Genomic DNA, 24,974 nt, shown 5'->3' on the forward strand with positions numbered 1-24,974 from the left:
CAGCTTCACTTATGAATTCTTTGAAGTATTCAAAGAAGAATTAATATCAATCCATCTCAAACTCCTCCAAAAAATACAAGAGGAGGGAACTTCTCCAAACTCATTTAATGAGGCCAGCATTGCCCTGAAACTAAAAACCAGACCCTCATCAGCACTCCATGAACAGTATGAAAAGGTAATAAGATATGACACTGAAAGATGAACTCCCCAGGTTGGTAGGTATCCAATATGCTACTGGAGAAGAGTGGAGAAATAGCTCCAGAAGGAAAGAAGAGACTGAGCCGGAGTGGAAACAACGTACAGTTGTGGATGTATCTGGTGGTGAAAGTAAAGTCCGATGCAGTAAAGAACAATATGGCATAGGAACCTGGAATGCTAGGTCCATGAATCAAGGTAAATTGGAAGCAGTCAAACACGAGATGGCAAGAGTGAACATCGGCATTTTAGTAATCAGTGAACTAAAATGGATGGGAATGGGTGAATTTAATTCAGATAACCACTGCATCACTACTGTGGGCAAGAATTGCTTAGAAGAAATGGAGTAGCCCACATAGTCAACAGAAGAGTCTGAAATGTAGTACTTGCGGACAATCTCTAAAACAACAGAATGATCTCGGTTTGTTTCCAAGGCAAACCATTCAACATCACAGTAATCCAAGTCTATGTTCCAACCACTAATGACAAAGAAGGAAAGTTATGACCAACCTAGACAGCATATTCAAAAGCAGAGACATTACTTTGCCAACAAAGGTCCGTCTACTCAAGGCTATGGTTTTTCCAGTGGTCATGTATGGATGTGAGAGTTGGACTGTGAAGAAAGCTGAGTGCCGAAGAATTGATGCTTTTGAACTGTGGTGTTGGAGAAGACTCTTGAGAGTCCTTTGGACTACAAGGAGATCCAACCAGTCCATTCTGAAGGAGATCAGCCCTGGGATTTCTTTGGAAGGAATGATGCTAAAGCTGAAACTCCAGTACTTTGGCCGCCTCATGCGAAGAGTTGACTCATTGGAAAAGGCTCTGATGCTGGGAGGGATTGGGGGCAGGATGAGAAGGGGATGACAGAGGATGAGATGGCTGGATGGTATCACTGACTCAATGGACGTGAGTCTGAGTGAACTCCGGGAGTTGGTGATGGACAGGGAGGCCTGGCATGCTGCGATTCATGGGGTCACAAAGAGTCGGATACGACTGAGCGACTGAACTGAACTGAACTGAATGAGAAAGAAGCTGAAGTTGAACGGTTTTATGACAACCTACAAGATCTTCTAGAACTAACACCAAAAAAAAAAAAAAAAAAATGTCCTTTTCATCATAGGGGACTGGAATCCAAAAGTAGGAAGTCAAGAGATACCTGGAGTAACAGGCAGGTTGGGCCTTGATGTACAAAATGAAGCACGGCAAAGACTAATAGGTTTTGCCAAGAGAACACACTGGTCATAGCAAACACCCTCTTCCAGCAACACAAGAGATGACTCTACACATGGGCATCACCAGATGGTCAATACCAAAATCAGATTGATTATATTCTTTGCAGCTGAAAATGGAGAAGCTCTATACAGTGAACAAATACAAGACCAGGAGCTGACTGTGGCTCACATCATGACTCCTTATTGCCAAATTCAGACTTAATTGAATAAAGCAGGAAAAACCACTAGGCCATTTAGGTATGACCTAAATCAAATCACTTACGATTATAAGGGAGTGACAAATAGATTCAAGGGATTAGACTGATAGAGTGCCTGAAGAACTAAGGACAGAAGTTTGTAACATTGTACAGGAGATGGTGGTCAAAACCATCCCCAAGAAAAAGAATTGCAAAAAGGCAAAATGGGTTGTCTGAGGAGGCCTTACAAATAGCTCAGAAAAGAAAAGAAGCAAAAGGCAAAGGAGAAAAGGAAATATATATCCATCTGAATGCAGAGTTCGAAGAATGGCAAGGAGAGATAAGACAGCCTTCCTCAGTGATCAATGCAAAGAGATAGAGGAAACAATAGAATGGGAAAGACTAGAGATCTCTTCAAGACAATTAGAGATACGAAGGGAACATTTCATGCAAAGATGGGCACAATAAAGGACAGAAACAGTATGGACCTAACAGAAGCAGATGATACTAAGAAGAGGTGGTAAGAATACACAGAACAATTATACAAAAAAGATCTTAATGATCTGAATAACCTTGATGGTGTGATCACTCACCTAGAGCCAGACATCCTGGAGTGCGAAGTCAAGTGGGCCTTAGAAGCATCACTATGAACAAAGCTAGTGGAGGTGATGGAATTCCAGTTGAGCTATTTCAAATCCTAAAACATGATGGTGTGAAAGTGCTGCACTCAATATGCCAGCACATTTAGAAAACTCAGTAGTGGCCACAGGACTGGAAAAGGCCAGTTTTCATTCCAATCCCAAAGAAGGGCAATGCCAAAGAATGTTCAAAGTACCACACAATTGCACTCATTTCACATGCTAGCAAGATTATGCTTAAAATTCTTCAAGCTAGGCTTCAACGTGAACTGGACACTTTCATATGTACAAGCTAGATTTGGAAAAGGCAGAGGAACCAGAGATCAAATTGTCAACATCCTTTGGATCATAGAAAATCATGAGAATTCCAGAAATTCCAGAAAACTTCTGCTTCATTGACTACACTAAAGCCTTTGTGTGGACCACAACAAACTGTAGAAAATTCTTAAAGAGATGGAATACTTCTTAAAGAGATGGTCTGGAATACCTGACCTCCTGTGAAACCTGTATGCAGGTCCAGAAGCAACAGTTAGAATCGGACAGGGAACAACGGACTAGTTCAAAATTGGGAAAGGAGTATGTAAAGGCTGTATGTTGTCACCCTGCTTATTTAACTTATATGCTGAGTACATTATGCAAAATGCCAGGCTGGATGAAGCACAAGCTGGAATCAAGATTGCCGGGAGAAATATCAATAACCTCAGATATGCAGATGACACCACTCTTATGGCAGAAAGTGAAGAGGAACTAAAGAGTTTCTTGATGAAAGTGAAAGAGGAGAGTGAAAAGGCTGACTTAAAACTCAACACTCAAAAAACAAAGATCATGGCATCCAGCCCCATCACTTTGGCAAAATAGATGGGAAACAATGGAAACAGTGATATTCTTTATTTTCTTGGGATCTAAAATCAATGTGGATGGTGACTGCATCCACAAAATTAAGATGCTTGATCCTTGGAAGAAAAGCTGACGAACCTAGAAAGTCTGTTAAATAGCAGAAACATTACTTTGCTGACAAAGGTTTGTCTACTCAAAACTATGGTTTTTCCAGTAGTCATGTACAGATCTGAGAACTGGACCATAAGGAAGGGTGAGCACTGAAGAACTGATGCGTTTGAGCTGTGGTGTTGGAAGTCCCTTGGACTGTAAGGAGATCAAACCAGTCAATCCTAAAGAGAATCAACCCTCAATATTCATTGGAAGGACTGATGCTAAAGCTGAAACTCCAATACTTTGGCCACATGATGCAAAGAGGCGACTCATTGGAAAAGACCTTGGTGCTGGGAAAGATTGAAGGCAGGAGGAGAAGGGGATGACAGAGGACCAGATGGTTGGCTGGTATCACGGACTCAATGGACATGAATTTGAACAAACTCCGGGAGATAGTGAAGGACAGGGAAACATGGTGTGTTGCAGTTCATGGGGTTGCAGAGACTCAGACACAACTGAGCGACTGAACAATAGCAACAAAAAAAAAAACAGACAAGGATGACACAAAAAAGAAAATTACAGACCCGTATTCTTGATGAACATGGAAGCAAAAATCCTCAAAAAAACTATTAGTAAACCAAATTCAATGGTATTACAGTAAAAGGATCAAATGAGATTTAGTACAGAGATGCAATGATGGTTCAATATCCACAAAGCAATCAATGTAATACATTAAAAGGAAGGATACGCACCATGATCATCTTAATAGAGAAAAAGCATTTTGCAAAATTCAACATCTGTTTGTGATAAAAATTCTCAACTAAGTGTGTGTAGATGGAAACTACCTTCATGTAATAAAGGTCACAGATGACAAGTCCACAACTAACATTATACTCTGAAAAAGCCGAAAGCTTTTCCCCTAACGTCAAGATCAAGACAAGGATGCTCACTCTTGCCATTCTTATTCAACATCGTATTATAAGTCTTTGCAGGAATGATTAGGCAAGAAGAAAAAGGCATCCAGATTGGAAGGAAAGAAGTAAAATTGTCAGTTTTTGCAGATGACATACTATTTGTAGAAAATCCTAAAGACTCCACCATAAAAATCCATTAGAACTAATAAATTCACCAAATTTGCAGAATACAAAATCAACATACTTTGTATTTCTATAGATTAATAACAAACTATCAGAAAGGGAAATTAAGAAAACATTTGCACCAAAAGGAATAAAATACCCCAAAGTAAATTTAATGAAGGAGATGAAAGACCTATACACTGAAAATTGTAAGACATTGATGAAAGAACTGAAGATGACAAAAGTAAATTGAAAGATAACCCGTGCTCATAGATTGCAAGAATCAGTATTGTTAAAATGTCCATATTATTTAAAGAAATCTATAGATTCACCAGCAACTCTATCAGAATTCCAATGGCATTTTTCACAGAAACAGAATAAATAATTCTAAAATGTGTATGAAATCACAAAAGACTCCAAATAGCCAAGGCACACTTTAGAACTAAAAACCTGGAGGCGTCACTGATTTTAAATTATATTACAAAATTATAGCAGCCAACACTGAGTAGTTTTCCATAAAAAAAGACACACAGGTCTTTACATCCAGGCATATATGGTCAATTAGTTTACAACAAAGGAGCCAGGAATATACAGTGAGGAAAAGATAGTCTCTTCAATTAATGCTGGAAAAATGTGACAGTCACATGCAAAAGAATGAAACTGGACCACTACTTTATTCCATACACAAAAATTAACTCAAAATGGATTAAAGACTTGACAGAAGGCCTGAAACCAGAAAACTCCTAGAAGAAAACCTAGGTGGTAAGTTCCTTGTCATTGATTTTGGGATGATTATTTTTAAAACAAAGAAGTGGGACTACATTAAATCCAGACACTTCTGCACAGCAAAGAAGTCCTTCAATTAAATGAGAAGGCAACTTGCTGAATGGGAGAAAATATTTGCAAATCATATTTCTGATAAAGGTTTAATATCCAAAACATATAAGGAACTCATATAACTCAATAGAAAAAAAAAAGCAATTTAAAAAGGGGCAGAGGATCTTAATAGACAGGTTTTTTTTTTGAAGAAGACATATAAATGGCAAACAGGTACATGATAAAAAGAAAGATACTCAACATCACTAATCATCAGAGAAATGCATATCAAAGCCACAGTGAACTGTCACTTCATGCCTGTTAGGATGGCTACTATCAGAAAGACAAGAAGTAAGTGTTGGTGAGGATGTGGAGAAAAGGAAACCTTTGTGAACTGCTGGTGGCAATGTAAATTGGTGCAGACACTTTAAAAACAGTATGGAGGGGGTCTGAAAAAATTAAAAATAGAATCAGCAATTCCACTTCTAGGTATTTATCTAAAGAAAATGAAAGCACTAATTTGAAATGATATATGCACCTCTGTGTTCATTACAGCATTATTTATAATAGCCAAGACATGGAGACAACCTAAGTGTCCATCAAAGGCTACAGTGATAAAGAAGATGTGGTATGTATGCTGTGTGTGTACATGCACACCTATCACTATAAGTGGCAGATGTGCATATGTACACATGCACACACATGTATATACACATACACATACACAGAAGAATATTAATAAAAAAGGAGAAAGTGTTGCCATTTGTGGCAACACTTAAGGACCTTCAGACATCATGCTAAGTAAGTAAAATATGTCAGACAGAGAAGACAAATACCATACAGTCTCACTTACATGTGGAATTGAAACAAAACCAAAATAGATACAGGGAACAGATTGGTCGTTGCCATAGTTAAGGGGTGGGTGCAATAGTGAAGGGAATCAAAAGGTATAAGCTTCAAGTTATAAAATTAGTAAGTCATGGAGATTTTAATATACAGCATGATGACTATAGTTAATACTGTACTGCATATTCAAAAGTTGAATAGATCTTAAAAGTTTTCATCAGAAAAAAAGGTTTTTGGTAACTGTATAGTGAAGGATATTAATTAGGCTTATTGTGGTGATCATTTTGAAATGTATACAAATATCAAATTATGTTGTACTCCTGAAACTAACAATATTTTATGAATTATACTTCCATTAAAAATTCAGCATTCAATGGAGGAATTAAGCTCCCTGACTTCAGACTATACTGCAAAGCTACAGCAATCAAAATAGCGTGGTGCTGCATTAAAACAAAAATATAGATCAATGGAACAGGATAGAAAGCCTCCAGATAAATCCACACACCTACGGTCAATGAATCTATGACAAAGGATGTAAACTATATAATGGAGAAAAGGTAGTCTCCTCAGTAAGTGGTGCTAGGAAAACTGGACAGCTACAAGAAAATTACTAGAGGAAAACATAGGCAGAACACTCCGACATAAACTGCAGCAGTATCTTTTTGGATACACCTTCTAGAGTAATGGGCTTCCCTGGTGGCTCAGCTGGTAAAGAATTTGCTTACAATGAGGGAGACCTGGGTTCGGTCCCTGGGTTGTGAAGATCCCCTGGAGAAGGGAACAGCTACCCACTCCAGTATTCTGGCCTGGAGAATTCCATGGACTGTATAGTCCATGGGGTCGCAAAGAGTCTGACACGACTGAGTGACTTTCACTGTCTATCACTGTCTAGAGTAAAGGAAATAAAAATAAATGCGACCTAATTAAACTTAAATCTTTTTGACAGCAAAGGAAAGCATAAACAAAATGAAATAACAACCTACAGAATGGGGGAAAATATCTGCAAATGATGCAATTGACAGGTGGTTAATATCCAAAATATACAAACAGCTCATACAGCTCAATGTCAAAAAAACAAACCACCGAATCAAAAAACTGGACAGGAGCTCTAAATAGATATTTCTCCAATGAAGACATACAGAATGGCTGAAAGCACATGAAAGGATGAGCAACATCACTAATTATTAGAGAAATGGAAATCAAAACTACAATGAGGGGGCTTCCCTAGTGGCACAGTGGATAAGAATCTTCCTGCCAATGCAGGAGACACAAATTCAATCCCTGATCCAAGAAGCTCCCAGATGCCACAGAGCAACAAGCCCGTGCACCACAACTATTGAGCCTGTGCCCCACAGCCCGCAAGCTGCAACTACAGAGGCTGTGTGCCACAGCTGCTGAAGCCTGCAAGCCCTAGAGCCCATGCTCCACTGCAAGAGGAGCCATTGCAATGAGAAGCCTGCACACGACAGCTAGAGAGTAGCCCCTGCTTGCCGCAACTAGAGAAAAGCCCACTCAGCAGCGAAGACCCAGCACAACCAAAAAAAGCTACAATGAGGTATCACATCACAGTGGTCAGAACGGCCATCATCAAAAATTCTACAGATAAATGCTGGAGAAGGAGAAAAATGAAGCCTCCTACCCTGTTGGTGGGAATGTGAATTGATGCAGCCACTATGGAGAACAGTATGGAGGTTCCTTAAAAAATTAAAAACAGAGCTTCCATATGATTCTGCAATCCCACTCTTGGGCATATATCTGCAGAAAACCATAGCTGGAAAAGACATGCCTCTCAATGTCCACTGAAGCACTATTTACAATAGCCAAGATCTGGAAGCCTAAATGTCTAAACCTAAATGTCTACTGACAGAGGATGTGGTGTATTTATATAGTGGAATACTACTCAGCCATAAAAAGAATGAAATAATGCCATTTGTAGCGACGTAGATGGACTTGAAGTGTATCATACTAAATGAAGTATGCCAGACAGACAGTGGCAAATATATGATATTGCTTATATGTGAAATATAAAAAAAACGGTACAGGGGAACTTATATGCAACATAGAAATAGACCCACAGACATAGAAAACAAACTTATGGTTACCAAAGGGGAAAGGAGCAGGAGGGAAGGAATACATTAGAAATTTGATATCAACATAAACAAACTATATATAAAATAGATAACCAACAACAACCTACTGTATAGCACAGGGAACTATACTCAGTGTTTTGTAATACCTATAAAGGAAAATAATCTGAAAAAACGTATACCTGGATCACTTTGCTGTACATCTGAAACTAACACAACATTGTAAATCAACTCTACATGCATTAAAAAAATTCAGCATCCAAAACTCCACTCTGGACATGCTAGATGAGTATTTGCATTTTTTTTCTTTTTTAAAATTTATTTATTTATTATTGAAGGATAATTGCTTTACAGAATTTTGTTGTTTTCTGTCAAACCTCAATGAGCATTTGCATTTTTAATAAGACTCACAAGTGATTCACATTAAAGCTAGAGACATTTTGCCTAGAGGGGTTTAGAAGAAAGAAGGGGGTGAGAGTATTTGAGAGGAAGGAATGGGGCAAGGACCTATTTTTCTTTTAGGAAAAATAATCACTGAGCATGATCAATGTGCATGTATATGCCCTTGAGTGACCTCTGTGATACAGTGCAGAAACATCTCCCATGTGTAGCCAGATCTGCTCCCAATTGTAGTTTCACAAACTGCAGATAAGCCTTGAGGGCCTACAAGCAGAGCTGACTTGCGTGGAATGAGAGCTATCAGAAGGGGCTTTTCCAGGTAAGAGAAAGATGATATCCCCCAGCTGTGGGAGCAAGGGGGAGCTCATGCCTCTTTGATTATGAACTACATGTATTAGGTCACTGAAAATAAGGGGGGTTGGTAGAGGCCCCAAAAAGGAGCCTCTGGCTGAGTGTGTTGATTTGCTAGCATGGAGCATTATCCCTGGCCTCACCTGGGACACAAATAGCTTTTCAGTTGCAAAGAAATTCTGTGGCCACATTTCCTCCAAATAACATTTCATCTTCATTAGAGATGGCCACAGTGCATTAACTTAATAGGAAGTTCCAAGTGACTGTTTTCCAAAGAACACACCTAAGGATGGGGATGAAGGAAAACAAATGCACTGACCTGTAGATACCAGTTCCAATGAGTTCAAGTTGTTAACTGCCCCCAAACATTTGATCATGCTTGTTCATACAGTTACACAAAGAGTTAAGAGCCATGTGGTTGCTTTGGGATGTCCTTGCAGGCCAAGCGTAATGGTATGTTTCAGATACTGACCATTCAGAAACTATACCTGACCAATCAGAATGGTCATCCTACCAGTTAGCACTGGCCTTTGACAAACGACAACAGTTGTTCCTGCATAGTTGGTAGGTACCAACTGATTATCTGTCTTTGCAGGCAGCTCTTAGAGGCTCAGTAGGTCTCCAGTGCTTCCTTGGTGGCTCAGAGGTAAGGAATCCGTCTGCTAATGCAGGAGACATGGGTTGAATCCCTAGGTCGGGAAGTCCTCCTGGTGAATGAAATGGCAATCTGCTCCAGAATTCTTGCCTGGGAAATCCCATGAACAGAGGAGCCCAGCGGGCTACAATCCATGAGGTCACAAAAGAATCGGACGTGACTGAGTGACCAAACAACAAAAGCAATGTCTCCAGGAGGAGACATTTTGAACACAGACTTGAGGAGAAACAGAGCATATACAATTATATCATTTCCTTCCAGTGGCACACCAGACTTTTGTTGGGGGAGGGGGCGGGGCTGCTAACAACATTCTAAAACATAGAAGGGGTCAGATGAGTAGGACAACTACACTTTGTCTAAACAGAGGCCCTATCTACCTGCGCTGGGGAAAACCTAGGCTCTAATTACAAATGGGAGTTCCTGACTTGTCCTCTGGCTCACCTGCCCCAAAATGCTGACAGTGGTGAAGCCGCTGTGAGCACCCGCAGCCCTGGGCCGCATCTCTCATGGCCTGGTGCGTGTCACTATTTGTGTGGGTCTTTCTTTCTAAGCTATAATTAAACATAAAATTTCCTCTTCAAGTGGAGAGTCAATGTGACTTCTCCCTCAACCAGCTGAGCCCCCATTTCTGCTCTGCTGAGCTAACCTGGGACTTTTTTGGTTAACCTCCAGCAAAGAATTAAGAAAGGAGTTGCTGGTACCAGCGAGACTTCAACTCTTACTGGTTTGGAACAATGGACTTCACAGCAGAATCACTTCGGTGGCTTCTAAAATATGTCCATGCTTAGATCCCATTCCTGAACAACTGACTTAGAATCACTGGAGAAATTTCTTTAAGACCAGTGTCCAGCAAAGACACCACCAAAAAAGAAAATTACAGGCCAATATCTGATGAATATAGATGCAAAAATTCTCAACAAAATATTAGCAAACCGAATCCAACAACACATTAAAAATATCATGCACCATGACCAAGTGGGATTCATCCCAAGTTCACAGGATAGTTCAGCATACACAAACCAATCAGTGTGATACACAACGCAAGCAAAAGACAACAGACACGCATATCATCTCAGTAGGTGCAGAAAAGGCATCTGACAAAATTCAACATCCGTTCATGATAAATCTCACCACAGTTGAGTACAGACGGAACATATCTCAAGATAATACAAGCTATTCATGACAGATCTACAGCCAATATAACAGTGGTAAAAAGTTGAAAGACTTCCCACTAAAATCTGGAACAAAGGATGCTCACTCACCTCTTCTATTCAACATAGTACTAGAAGTCCTAATCATAGCCGTCAGATGAGAAAGAGAAATAAAAAGTATCCAGATTGGAAGAGAAGAAGTAAAATTGTCTTTATATGCACATGATATGATACTGTATACAGAAAAGTATCTACACAAATTATCTACAAACGACTCTACACAAAAGCTATTAGAACTGATAAATAAATTCAGCAAGGTAGCAGGATACAAGATTAACATACAGAAAATGTTGTATTTCTTTATACCAACAACAAAATATCAGAAAGGGAATGTAAAACAGTACCTTTTAAAATCACAACCTCCAAATAAAGTATTTAGGAATAAACTTCACCAAGGATGTGAAAGACTTATATCCTGAGACCTATAAAACATTAATAAAGTAAACTGAAGATGATTCAAAGAAATGGAAAGATAACCCATGCTCTTGGATTGGAAGAATTAATATTGTTAAAATGGCATACTACCCAAAGCAATCTACAGATTTAATGAGATCTATATCAAATAACTCATAGTATTTTTCACAGAACTAGAACAGATAATCCTAAAATTTATATGGGACTGTCAAAGACCTAGAATTGCCAAAGCAATCCTGAAGAAAAAGTACAAAGCAGGAGGCATAACCCTTCCAGACTTCAGAGAATATTACAAAGCTACAGTAATCAAAACAGCCTGGTATTGGCATTAAAATAGACATATAGATCAATGGAATAGAATAGAGAGCCCAGAAATAAACCCACACACCTATGGTCAATTAATCTTCAACAAAGAATCCAAGAATATACAATGAGAAAAAGATAGTTTCTTCAGCAAGTGGTATTGGGAAAGTTGGACAGCTACATGTAAATCAGTGAAGTTAGAACACACGCCCTCATTATACAAAAAATAAATTCAAAATGGCTTGTGAAGTCACTCAGTTGTGTCTGACTCCTTGCGACTCCATGGACTGTAGCCTACCAGGCTCCTCTGTCCATGGGATTTTTCCAGGCAAGAGTACTGGAGTGAGTTGCCATTTCCTTCTCCAGGGGATCTTCCTGACCCAGGGGTTGAGCCCAGATCTCCTACATTGCATGCAGATGCTTTACTGTCTGAGCTACCAGTTCAGTGGCTCAGTCATGTCCAACTCTTTGCAACCCCACAGACTACAGCACTCCAGGCTTCCCTGTCCATCACCAACTCCCAGAACTTACTCAAACTCACGTCCATCACATTGGTGATGCCATCCAACTGTCTCATCTTCTGTCATCCCCTTCTCCTCCTGCCTTCAATCTTTCACAGCATCAGGGTCTTTTCCAATGAGTCAGTTCTTCACATCAGGTGGCCACAGTATTGGAGTTTCTGCTTTAGCATCAGTCCTTCCAATGAATATTCAGGACTGATTTCCTTTAGGATTGACTGGTTGGATCTCCTTGCAGTTCAAGTGACTCTCCACCAAGAGTCTTCTCCAACACCACAGTTCAAAAGCATCATTTCTTTGGCACTCAGCTTTCTTTATAGTCCAACTCTCACATCCATACATGACTACTGGAAAAACCATAGCTTTGACTAGATGGACCTTTGTTGGCAAAGTAATGTCTCTGCTTTTTAATACACTTTCTAGGTTGGTCATAGCTTTTCTTCCAAGGAGCAAGCATGGCTGAGCCACCAGGGAAGCCCTGAAGACTTATAAGACATGAAACCATAAAACTCCTAGAAGAGAATGCAGGCAAAACATTCTCTGATATAAATTGTACAAATGTTTTCTTACTCTCAAGGCACTAGAAATAGAAAGAAAAATAAACAAATGGGACCTAATCAAACTTACAAGCTTTTACACAGCAAAAGAAATTATAAACAAAATGAAAAGATACCTACAGAATGGGAGAAAATATTTGCAAATAATGCAACCGATAAGGGATTAATCTCCAAAATATACAAACAGCTCATACAATAACAAAACACAAACAACTCAATCCAAAGATTGGCAGAAGACCCAAATAGACATTTCTCTAAAGAAACATAGATTGCCAATGAAAATACATGAAAAGATGCTCAATATCACTAAATATAAGAGAAATGCAAATCAAAACTACAATGAGGTACCACCTCACACTAGTCAGAATGGCCACCATGAAAAAATCTACAAGTAAGAAATGCTGGAGAGGGTGTGGAGAAAAGGGAACCGTGCTTGCAGTCACTATGGAAAGTAGTACAGAGGTTCTTCAGAAAACTAAAAATAGGATTACTATATGATCTAGAAATCCCATTCCTAGGTACATATCTGGAGAAAACCATAATTCAGAAAGACACAGGCACCCCAATGTTCAGTGCAACACTGTTTACAATAACCAGGACACGGAGGCAACCTAAATGTCCATCAGCAGATGAATGGACGAAGAAGATGTTGCACATATATACAGTGGAATAGTGCTCAGCTATAAAGAAGAATGAAATAGTGCCATTTGCATGACATGGATGGATCTAGAGATTTTCATACTGAGTGAAGTAAGTCAGACAGAAAAAGACATATATTATATTGCTTATTTGTGGAATTTTAAAGAATGGTACAGATAAACTTGTTTGTAGACCAGAAATGGAGTCACAGATGTAGAGAACAAACTTGTGGCAACCAAGGGGAAAAGGGGGAGAAGGATAGATAGAGAGTTGGGATTGACATATATACACTCCTATATATAAAACACCAACAGATAACTAATAGGAATGTACTTATGGCATAGGGACTCTACTCAAAATCATGTAATGGCCTATAAGGGAAAAGACTAAGAAAGAAAGGGTGTATGTATATGTGTAGCTGATTCGCTTTCCTGTATAGCAGAAAGCGGCACAACACTGTAAATCTAATATACTCCAACAAAAGTTAATTAAAAAGACCCGCAAAGTACATGCACCCCTAGGTTTATAGCAGCACTCTTTAGAATAGCCACGCATGGAGATAATCTAAATATCCATTATAGATGAATGGGTAGAGGAGGTGTGGTATGTATATGCAAAGGAATACTACTCAGCCATAAAAAGAACAAAATAATGCCATTTGCAGCAACATGAATGCAACTAGAGATTATCATACTTAGTGAAGTCAAAAAGAGAAAGACAAATGTCATATGATATCACTTATATGTGGAATCTAAAAAATGATGCAAATGAACTTATTTACAAAACAGAAACAGACTCATAAGACCTGAAAAATAAACTTATGGTTACCAAAGAGGGATTTTTGAGCATTACTTTACTAGCATGCAAGGAGATCCAACCACTCCATTCTAAAGGAGATCAGCCCTGGGATTTCTTTGGAAGGAATGATGCTAAAGCTGAAACTCCAGTACTTTGGCCACCTCATGTGAAGAGTTGACTCATTGGAAAAGACTCTGATGCTGGGAGGGATTGGGAGCAGGAGGAGAAGGGGACGACAGAGGATGAGATGGCTGGATGGCATCACTGACTCGATGGACGTGAGTCTGAGTGAACTCTGGGAGTTGATGACGGACAGGGAGGCCTGGCGTGCTGTGATTCATGGGGTCGCAAAGAGTGGGACACGACTGAGTGACTGAACTGAACTGAACCAAAGGGGAAAGAGGGGGTCGGGATATAGTTGGAATCAAAAGATACAGATTAGTGTATATATAATAGATAATCAAGGACCTATTGTATAGCACAGGGTAATCTACTCAATATTTTGCAATAACCCATAATAGAAAAGAGTCGGAAAAAGAATATATAGGCACAACTGAATCACTCTGCAATATACTAGAAACTCCGCAAATCAACTAAGAAAACAAAGCTGTCTTACCTGGCTCCAGCTGGAGAAGGCCCACTCCACACACAACTGCTGGTTACAGGCCTGGGTGTCGACTGGCCGCTTGGCAAGCTGCGTGCACACGTCACTGGGCACAGGAGTGGAGATCCCTGAGGCTTTCAGCTTCTGGCAGGTCACCCGGCGGGTCTGGACGCCTCCCCCACAGCTCCGGGTACAGGCAGACCAGGAGGTCACCATCCACCTGGGAAGAGGAAGAAGGATTAGTGCAAAGGATCAAGCCTTGAGCAGAGGAACAATGCCATATACTCTCAGAAAAGGAGCCCCACAGCATCCTCCTGTTCTTACCACACAGCAGCTAATTGCGGGGCCACGTCTCTTTTCACAGAATATACCTGGGGTGGTAAGCTAAAAATGCCACCCCCACCCCTCCCAGATATCTACATGAAATCATCCCTGGAACCTGTGAATGTTACCTTATTTGGACAAAGAGTGTTTACAGATATAAAGATCTTGAGATGAGCTTGTCCTGCATTATCTGGTTAGGCATTAAATACCATCACGTTCTTGTAAGAGAAAGGCAGAGGGAGATCTGACATGGAAGAGGAGGGGACAGTGTGACCACAAAGGCAGAGGTTGGAGTGCTGTGACCACAAGGGACGCCTGGAGCCTCCAGAAGCTACAGGGACCCAGGAACTGATTCTCTCCTGGAGTCTTTGGAGGGGGTGTGCAGCCCTGCCGACATCTTGATTCTGGACTTCTGGCCTCCATAATTAGAAGAGAATAAAAATCTATCATTTTAAGCCACTGTGTTTGTGTGTAATTTGCTACAGGAAATAAATACCCTTTGGAAATTGATTAAAAAGGCACACTGTGAAAGATCAGTCGCTTTATCTTAATATTGGCCCCCAAAGCTGTGCGCTTGCAGATAAAACCCTCAGGGGAGGCAGTCCTTTAACCAGTTATACCAGTTCTGATTCTTCCTAAAGGCATTCAATGCGGGGCAGAGAAGGGCCTGTTTCCCAGGGAAGATCAGATCCAAACCTGGGTTACCTTCTGACCCCAGAGGCAGTCTGGGTCTCAGGTAAGCCAAGTTTTGTCTGCTCGTACTCACTGTTTTTCCTACCTCGCCTTAACCCACGTCTCATTTGATTTGTTTAATCCCCCAGAAGCCTACGAAGTTCCTTCCAGCTTTCTGGAGCAATTTCCCACCTCCATGAGTCACAGTCCATAGGTCTTACACCTCTCAGAGGGTGGTTTATGTGGTGACAGTAGTTATTCTCAGGATGTTAGGTTCCAGCTGCAATTTAGATCCTCAGAAGTGAGACTGACCAGGACTGTGACAAATAGCTTTCCTCATAAAGCCAAGCTATAAGTTGGGAAACACTCTGAAATCCTTGGACTGTATACAGATATGGAGGGGTTCTTTTTGGATGTTACCCTGTGCTAATTCTCAAAGAGGAGGGGAAGGAGGTGTAGTTTGTGGAAAAGATTTGGTTCTTTCCAGCCATTTCATTCAACCTAGAAAAAACATTTTTTGATTTTATTGCTTTGGGCGGCAGGCGGAGGGGAATGATCTAAATGAAGTGGCTGACACAGCTACCTGGGTCAAAGCGTGACTTCACAGTGCGATTCAAAAAGACAACTGGGGCCACACCTGTTTGTGTGCAGAGGAGGGGGCTGACATGCCCAGGAAGCTTGGTGGGAAAACCAGTCAGAGATGAGCCTGTGGCCACTTTCTAGTCCGATGGTGCCACATCTGGCTCTCAGGAGAGGTAAGTAGTAGGAACAGGGAGCACATTGCTCCTGAACCTGGATCTGTGACTTATTTAGTTTGGTGGAACTTCCCTGCTCTGTTCATCTTGGAGAGACATGACTGTGTGCAGATTTCTAACCCACAGGAGCAGAGCCACTTAGGAAGCAGGCCGAAGGCGTGTTAAAGCCCCTGAGGGTGCTGAAACCCAAGCAGACCCGGCCATTATTTCATCTGCAGAAGTAAATGAGGCTGATTGACTCTATCGCCACAGCAAATCAAAATGTCCCTGGCATGTCCATGACCTCTTCTTCGTTTCACACAGCTTGGCAAAGGCAGTCTTCCAGCCTCTCGTATCCCTGATGAATGTCAGGCCTGCCTTTCAATCAACTTTTATTTCCAAATATACATTTCAGCAATTTTTCAGGAGCTGGGGTGGGGGCTTTAAGAAAGGAGAGGTACAGGCTATGTTACAGTTCAGGAAGGGTATAAAAGGACATTAATCATTCCCGTGGAAACCTTCCCGTCAGCAAGTCAAACTGCTGATATTAATGAGTGTGTTTCATATTTCACTGAGGCTCTCCTGGTTTCAGCTGCTCCTTATGACTCAGCTGGCAGAACACAAAGTGGTTGCCTAAGGAGTGGGTGAACGTCCCACAGACAGGCAGTAAAGGGGTGTTTCAGGGCTCTGCCAAGTCTCCCCAGGCTTAGGGCACCATGTGGATGCCAACTCCAAGCCCATCCATTATTCCTTTAGCTGCTGCCTGACATGGTGAGGGGGAAGGGCACTGCTCAGTGGGACTCATGGCTGCTCTAAGCTCAAGGAAGATGGAAGAGGCAGAGACTGTGGCTATTGTTCTGGGTTATATAAGGAACCCAAGTGCAGAGAATGTACAGTTGGCCCCCGAACAACACCAGGTATGAACCACACGGGTCCACTTGTACTCAGATTTCTTTCACTAAATATCTATTAGAGTACTACACCATCTACAGTTGGAGCAGCAACTATACAGTTATGCATGGATTTTTGACTGCTCAAGGTCATTGTCCCTAATCTTTGTTTAGCTCAAGGGTCAACTGTAAACCCAAAGTTGAAGCAACTATGGGAAATGAAAATTTATTTCAACTTTAACAAGAGGTAAGCCTTTGTAGAAGAGAGGATATTTCCTCAGCTAAAATGGAGTACTGATGAGCAAAGGCATATAGTTATAAGAAAGGGGAAGGGTTGTTGGGGTATAGACTGGTGATCACTATCCCCTAAGCACTTCAACCACAACGTGTTTTTTTTCCCTCTTAAAACCAGCCTTCTTGCTGCAGGATGAGAACTCTCTTTTGCCAGGGCCTGGGATATTCCCAGCCCCTAAACCGACCTTTTCAGGCCCTTGGGAAGCCCAGGCAGCTTTAGCTGACTGAGTGGTGAGGGGACAAACAACTGAGAAAGGAAGCTTGTCCTGGGGGATGTCTTCTGTGCAGTGGGGAGTCTGGTGGGCCGGGCTGACAGAGAGTGTGGCTCCTTGGCCATCAGGCTCCCTCGCTGGCACTCAGTGTCTCTTGCTCTCATAGGACTTAACAAGGGCTGGCCATGAGCCTGGCTGCAAGTCCAGGCCCATCCTGGGGAGGGGCTGGTGGACTCACCGGGAAGGGCAGTCTCTCCGGTTGCAGGGGATAGGCTGCACAGCAGGGCGCACCTTCCCCGCGCAGTGAGTGGGGTCCACCTCCATGTTGTTTAGGAGACACCGCAGGCGGGGCTGCTGAACACCCCTGTTGCCACAGGAGGCCGAGCAGGTCACCGGTCTGTCCACAGACCACCAGTAATCTGTCACAGGAGGAGAACCAGAGGTGAAAAGAAGGTGGCATCAATGCTTATGCTCATCAATGTTCCTTCTGAGCTGGGCGGAGCAGGGAGGGCATGAGGTGCTGTTATGAATGAGGCTGTGCCCCGTGATGCTTCCTGTGATGCAGTGGTAAAGAATCCACCTGCCAGTGTATGAGATGCAGGTGTGATCCCTGGGTCAGGAAGATCTCCTGAAGAAGGAAATGGCAACCCACTCTAAGATTCTTGCCTGGGAAATCCCATGGAGAGAGGAGCCTGATGGGCTACATCCATGGGGTTGCAAAGAGTTGGATACATCACTTAGTGACTAAAAAAAAGTGCCCCTCAGTGGGCTCCATTCCCAACAGATCTGGGCAAGTCACATGGTCTCCAAGGGCCTGAGCTGGCTCATCCATAAAGTGAGTACCGTTCCCTTATCTCATCATGCTACTGGAGAACAGGATATAAAGAAAGTACAGGGCCTAGCCCTGGGCTTCCCAGATGGTGCCAATGGTAAAAACCCGCCTGCCAATGCAGGAGACATAAGGGATGTGAGTTCAGATCCTCTGAAGGAGGGCATGGCAACCCACTCCGTTCTTGCTTGGAGAATCCCATGGACAGAGGAATCTGGTGGGCTACAGTCCATGGGGTCGCAAAGTGTTGGACACGACTGAAGCAACTGAGCATGCGTGAAGTGCTGGGTCTAGCCCGGGACCTGGCACCTAGAACTTCATCAGTGGCTGTAGCTCTCCTATTTTAAAACCTACTTCCTCAAGTACTTTTATTCCCCCTGTTGATTTACCAGAAGGTGACTTTATTTTTCAACAAAGAGATATAAAAATACAAGAGGTACTCAACAATGATATTTAAAAGTCCATATTGGAGCTGGACTTTGTATATGTTACAGAAAAACAGCCTATTAAAAGAATATTCACTTATGGAGACTATGACATCAGTCAGAAAGGCCATTTCTTTGGATTTTCTATTGGGGGGTCTGGGACTCACTGGTAGGAGAACTGTTAAAAATAACTGTGGGCTGGTAAATTTTGAGTGCTTATTTGTACAGTTGTGTTTTACAAAACTTGCAGATGGACACTGCCTTCTGGTTTTCAGCAGAGACTGGCTGGCTGACAAGAAAACGCAACACTGACTTTCCTATCTGGAAGGCCAAATGGTGGTGGAGGGTGTTTCAGGGGAAAACCTACGGACTCAGAAAAATCTCCATCCTTATGTGCTATTCTGGAACGAACTCTGTCCCTTCCCACGGAAGCCTCCATTTTAGGATACGTGCAGTAGAATTTTGCTTTCCTTATAAGAGTAGAACCAGCCTATGGAAAACTCAAAGGCCTCACTTAGTTTCTATAACAAGGCCAGTTTGGGCTCCTTTCCCACTCTGCTGGGCTCATTTGCTACCTTTCTTGGGGCAGCGAACGCAGGCCCCATCCAAAGGCTCTCGGACCCACCCGTGTGCCTGGCAGGTGAACGTGTGAGCCACGCAGACTCCTCAGTCTGCTCACGGACAGACCACAGGGCAGGGACCAGGCAAGCACTCGACATGTGACTGTAGCTGAAGACTTCTGCATGACTCACCAGTCCTGGTGCCAGCCCCGACTCTCCAAGGCAGGGGACAGCAACCACATGGTTCACATCAAGAGGAAATTTTAAACCAACCCAACAGAGAAAACTTGTATTTCCCTAACAGGCAAGTGTGTGTGTTCTTTAGTGGTTAGGCCAGCATAAGGGAGACATCTGCTCTCCTATGTGGATCTCCTTGGTCCTGAGCAGCAGTGACATGATGAGCAGAAGGGCACATCTATGAAAGTAGCACTGACTTTTCCAGGTTCTGTTGAGATGCAGACAAGTGGCTTTTCTGAAGAGAGCCTCATGGTATGGCAACATGGTTGGGTTTCCATTTTCACACTCTAAAGAACCACTGGGGATCAGAAATCACTTTGTTCTGCTAGAGAATTAGATTCCCAAGTAGACTCTCTTTTTCAAGAAGCAAGCCTGGCACCCAGGTCCTAAAGGGTTTCTTACCTTGGATCACTAAAAAGGCCTTCTGCACGAGCATTCCTGCCTCATTCTGAGCAAGGCAGCTGAAGTCCCCGTGAGATCCACCGCTAAGATTTGCAACCTGGAGAATCTGTCCAGCTGCCAAGATATGATACATCAGTCCTGTGACATTGGCCACTGGCTGGTCACCGTGGAACCAGGTAATATTGGGAGTAGGGTCGCCTTTGACAGGGCAGCCTAGAAGGAGAGGAGAAGAGAGGTAAGCCATGGATACAGCCAAAAAGGACACATTCCTGATGAGCTGCTTGACTATGTCCATGGATTTTGAGGCCATACATTCAGTGTTGCTTCCCTATGACATTCCCAAGCAAATAGGAGATATTTCTGTTCTCTGGGATACTGGGAAAGTGACTATTCATTCAACTCAAGGAAAAAATCCTAGGGAACATGAAGTACCTATTTTAAGCTATGTCCCTGTCATAATTAAAAAAAAATGAAGCAATTAAGATTTGCTCATTGAATGTGATTTCACAGATTAATTAGTTCCTATGCCATTTTTAAAAATTGTATGATTGCTTTTCAATATTGTGTTGGCCTCTGCCATAAATCAGCCACAGGTATGCATATGTCCCCTCTCTCCTGAGCCCACTCCCATCTCCCACCCCTTTAGGTTGTCACAGAGCACTGGGTTGAGCTCCCTGTGTCACAGAGCAAATGTTTTACACATGGTAATATGTTTCAATGCTCCTCTCTCCATTCATCCCACCCTCTCCTTCCCTCACTGTGTCCACAAGTCTGTTTTCTATGTCTGCATCTCCACTGCTGCCCTGCAAAAAGGTTCATGAGCACCATCTTTCTAGATTCTGTACATGTGTTAATATACAATATTTGTCTTTCTATTTTTCACTTATTTCACTTTGTATAACAGGCTCTTATACTGAAAGAAGTCACTTCTTCAAATGTAATGTTTTGGGGAAAAAAACCCATGTATTAAATAGTGATAATTAAGAATCAAACTTTAATTGGTAACTGTCCAGTGTCTGCCTCCATTTTATGCTTTATGTGATTTTCATGCCCCAAATTTTCAACAGAGACTAGAAAAACAATTTTAAACACTGATCTCATTTCTCTGTAAGTCAAGAACTTTGGTCTTTTGACAGCTCTTCTGACAGCTAAGCCTGCACTGGACATGTACATTGTCATACTTATTACATAGTCATTTAACTTATTTTGTTACATTAAAATTCTGAAATATTAAACTGAGATATGGTGTCTATTTAGCAGCATAAAATTAGTAAAATAAACTGCAACTGTGAGAGAAACTCATTACCTCTAAATTTGTACTTGCTGAATTTGCTGTTGTGACTCCAGAAATTTAGCTTCCAGAGAAAAATTATTTGAAAATTTCAGAATGCAAGATAAATCATTCAAAATAAAGATACTAGAGGTTTTTTACTCAGTTCAGTTCAATCGCTCAGTTGTGTCCGGCTCTTTGCGACCCTATGGACTGCACAGTTCACTTCAAAAATATGTATTTGGTGCATAGTGTTCTGGGGACAGTTAAGTAAGTAATGACTATCTTCTCTTCTTCAAGGAGCTCTCAACTGGTATGGGATGCAAAAAAGCACACCAATAAAGCTGAGATGTAGGCAGAAGATGGGATCAGTGAGACATACAGATGGTCATCTGCATGGATGTGTGTGCTTATGGATCTGTATGGAGAATGGATCTCCTAACGTTGACTTGTGCTGTGTTCTGGGGGCAGCACTGTTAGGATTTTTATAAGATGGCAGCGTTAACACAGAAACGGTCTTTAAAGAGATGATCTAGCTTACTGCCAGAGGCCCAGAGATGTTAAGTAATGTTAAGAGACCATTCCAAGATCAAAGCCAGACCTTCTCTCTGACTCATTGCCTTCTGTTCTTTCCTCTATACCTACTACTTGTCTGGCGGGGCACCAACAATTTATTTGGTTGGCCAAAAAGTTTGTCTGAGTGTTTGGCCAACTCAGTACTTAGGCACTTTGATACCTCCTTTCCTTGTCTGCTTACTCCCTTTATTCCCTTGCCTTTTTACATTTTCACTGTGGTTGTGTAGGTTGAAGTAGCAGCAACAGACTGCTTCTGCAGAAGGGCCCTGGAAAAACAATGCTAAAATTGACCCTCAGAAGTTCAGCCTGGAATATCATTGCAGGACCGTTTTCCACTCCTCCCTATGTGGACTCACTCTGCAGTGTAATTTTGCAGGGCCCTCCCATGATGGGTGGACTATACTTCCCTTCCTCCTGACTTTAGTTTTGGCCATGTGACTACCCTGGCTGATAAAATGGCTACTAACAAACACTAGAAATGAAAAATCTGAAAAGGAAATTAAGACAGTTCCAGGATTTCCCTGGTGGTTCAGTGGTTAAGAATATGCCTGCCAATGCAGGGGACACAGGTTCAATCCCTGGTCTGAGAGGATTCCATGGGCTGCAGGGCAACTAATACCCTGCAACACAACTAAACTGAGCCCATGCTCCTAGAGCACATGCTCTGCAACAAGAGAAACCACAATGAGGAGGCTGCACGCTGCAACTAGAGAGTAGAGAGCAGCTAGAGAGTACTAGAGTACTCTAGAGAGTAGCTCCTGCTTGCCATAACCTAGAGAAAGCCCATGTGCAGCTACAAAGATGCAGAGCAGCCAAAATAATAAATAGCATTTAAAAAGAAAACAATTCCATTTATATGACTATCAAAAACAATAAAATACTTAAGAATAAACTAAACCAAGTAGGCAAAAGACCTGTATACTGAAAATTACAAAACATTGCTAAAATAAAGAAAAACATAAATGAATGAAGGGATACAAGAGGGTGAAAATGTGACTCACACAAATGGAGAAAATACTTACAAATCAGATCTGATAAGAGATTAATATATAAAGATACAGAAAGAATTCCTACAACTCAACAAAAACCACTAACCAAATTTAAAAATGAGCAAAACACTTGAATAGACATTTTTCAAAGATAGGCAAATGTTAATAAGTATGTGAAAAGATGCTCAGCATCATTAATTGCTATAGAAACACAAATCAAAACCACAATGAGATACCAGTTTATGACCATTGCTGCTAAGTTGCTTCAGTCGTGTCCGACTCTGTGCAACCCCATAGATGGAAGCCCACCTGTCCCTGGGATTCTCCAGGCAAGAACACTGGAGTGGGTTGCCATTTCCTTCTCCAATGCATGAAAGTGAAATGTGAAAGTGAAGTCGCTCAGTCGTGTCCGACTCTTAGCGACCCCATGGACTATAGCCTACCAGGCTCCTCCATCCATGGGATTTTCCAGGCAAGAGTACTGGAGTACGGTGCCATTGCCTTCTCTGTTATGACCATTAGGATGGCTATTATTTAAAAATGAGAAAAAAACATTAACTAGAATTGATGAAGATGTGGGAAAATTATAATGCTTATGTTTTGCTGGTGGAAATGTAAAATGGTGCAGCCACTGTGGAAAACAGTATCAAAACTCCTAAAAAAAAATTAGAATTACTCAGCAGTTATTCTACTTCTCTACTCATCTCACACGCTAGTAAAGTAATGTTCAAAATTCTCCAAGCCAGGCTTCGGCAATATGTGAACCATGAACTTCCAGCTGTTCAAACTGGTTTTAGAAAAGGCAGAGGAACCAGAGATCAAATTGCCAACATCTTCTGGATCATGGAAAAAGCAAGAGAGTTCCAGAAGAACATCTATTTCTGCTTTATTGAGTATGCCAAAGCCTTTGACTGTGGATCACAATAAACTGTGGAAAATTCTGAAAGAGATGGGAATACCAGACCACCTGATCTGCCTCTTGAGAAATCTGTATGCAGGTCAGGAAGCAACAGTTAGAACTGGACATGGAACAACAGACTGGTTCCCAATAGGAAAAGGAGTACGTCAAGGCTTTATATTGTTACCCTGCTTATTTAACTTCTCTGCAGAGTTCATCATGAGAAACGCTGGGCTGGAAGAAGCACAAGCTGGAATCAAGATTGCCAGGAGAAATATCAATAACCTCAGATATGCAGATGACACCACCCTTATGGCAGAAAGTAAAGAAGAACTAAAGAGGCTCTTGATGTAAGTGAAAGAGGAGAATGAAAAAGTTGGCTTAAAGCTCACCATGCACTGGGATGACCCAGAGGGATGGTATGAGGAAGGAGGTAGGAGTGGGGTTCAAGATGGGGAACACGTGTACAACCATGGCAAATTCATGTTGATGTATGGAAAAATCAATACAATATTGTAAAGTAATTAACCTCCAATTAAAATAAATTTATATTAAACAAAAAAAAGCTCAACATTCAGAAAACTAAGATCACAGCATCTGGTCCCATCACTTCATGGCAAATAGATGGGTAAACAGTGGAAACAGTGACTGACTTTATTTTTTTGGGCTCCAAAATCACTGCAGATGATGACTGCAGCCATGAAATTAAAAGACATTTACTCCTTGGAGGGAAAGTTATGACCAACCTAGATAGCGTATTAAAAAGCAGAGACATTACTTTGTCAACAAAGGTCTGTCTAGTCAAGGCTATGGTTTTTCCAGTAGTCATGTATGGATGTGAGAATTGGACTATAAAGAAAGCTGAGTGCCGAAGAATTGATGCTTTTGAACTGTGGTGTTGGAGAAGACTCTTGAGAGTCCCTTGGAGTGCAAGGACATCCAACCAGTCCATCCTAAAGGAGATCAGCCCTGGGTGTTCATTGGAAGGACTGATGTTGAGGCTGAAACTCCAATACTTTGGCCACCTGATGTGGAGAGTTGACTCATTTGAAAAGACTCTGATGCTGGGAGGGATTGGGGGCAGGAGGAGAAGGGGACGACAGAGGATGAGATGGTTGGATGGCATCACCGACTCAATGGACCCTTTTGGGTAGACTGGCAGTTGGTGATGGACAGGGAGGCCTGGCGTGCTGCGGTTCATGGGGTTGCAAAGAGTC

At 41.8% G+C, this 24,974-nt stretch overlaps 1 protein-coding gene across 4 annotated transcripts in view; it reads right to left on the reverse strand.

The window, feature by feature from the left end:
• The window catches only part of ADAMTSL1 (ADAMTS like 1), a 1,120,558-nt gene that overhangs the window by 26,260 nt on the left and 1,069,324 nt on the right, over positions 1 to 24,974 (reverse strand). For all 4 annotated transcript variants that reach the window (XM_070794493.1, XM_070794491.1, XM_070794494.1 and 1 more), the window contains 3 exons: positions 20,025 to 20,237; positions 17,810 to 17,990; positions 14,458 to 14,665 (listed from right to left, as the gene is read on the reverse strand). In XM_070794493.1, the coding sequence (XP_070650594.1) occupies positions 14,458 to 14,665; positions 17,810 to 17,990; positions 20,025 to 20,237 (602 nt within the window). The remainder of the gene's footprint in view (positions 1 to 14,457; positions 14,666 to 17,809; positions 17,991 to 20,024; positions 20,238 to 24,974) is intronic.

Source organism: Bos indicus, chromosome 8, assembly GCF_029378745.1.
Source record: "Bos indicus isolate NIAB-ARS_2022 breed Sahiwal x Tharparkar chromosome 8, NIAB-ARS_B.indTharparkar_mat_pri_1.0, whole genome shotgun sequence".
NCBI lineage: Eukaryota > Metazoa > Chordata > Mammalia > Artiodactyla > Bovidae > Bos > Bos indicus.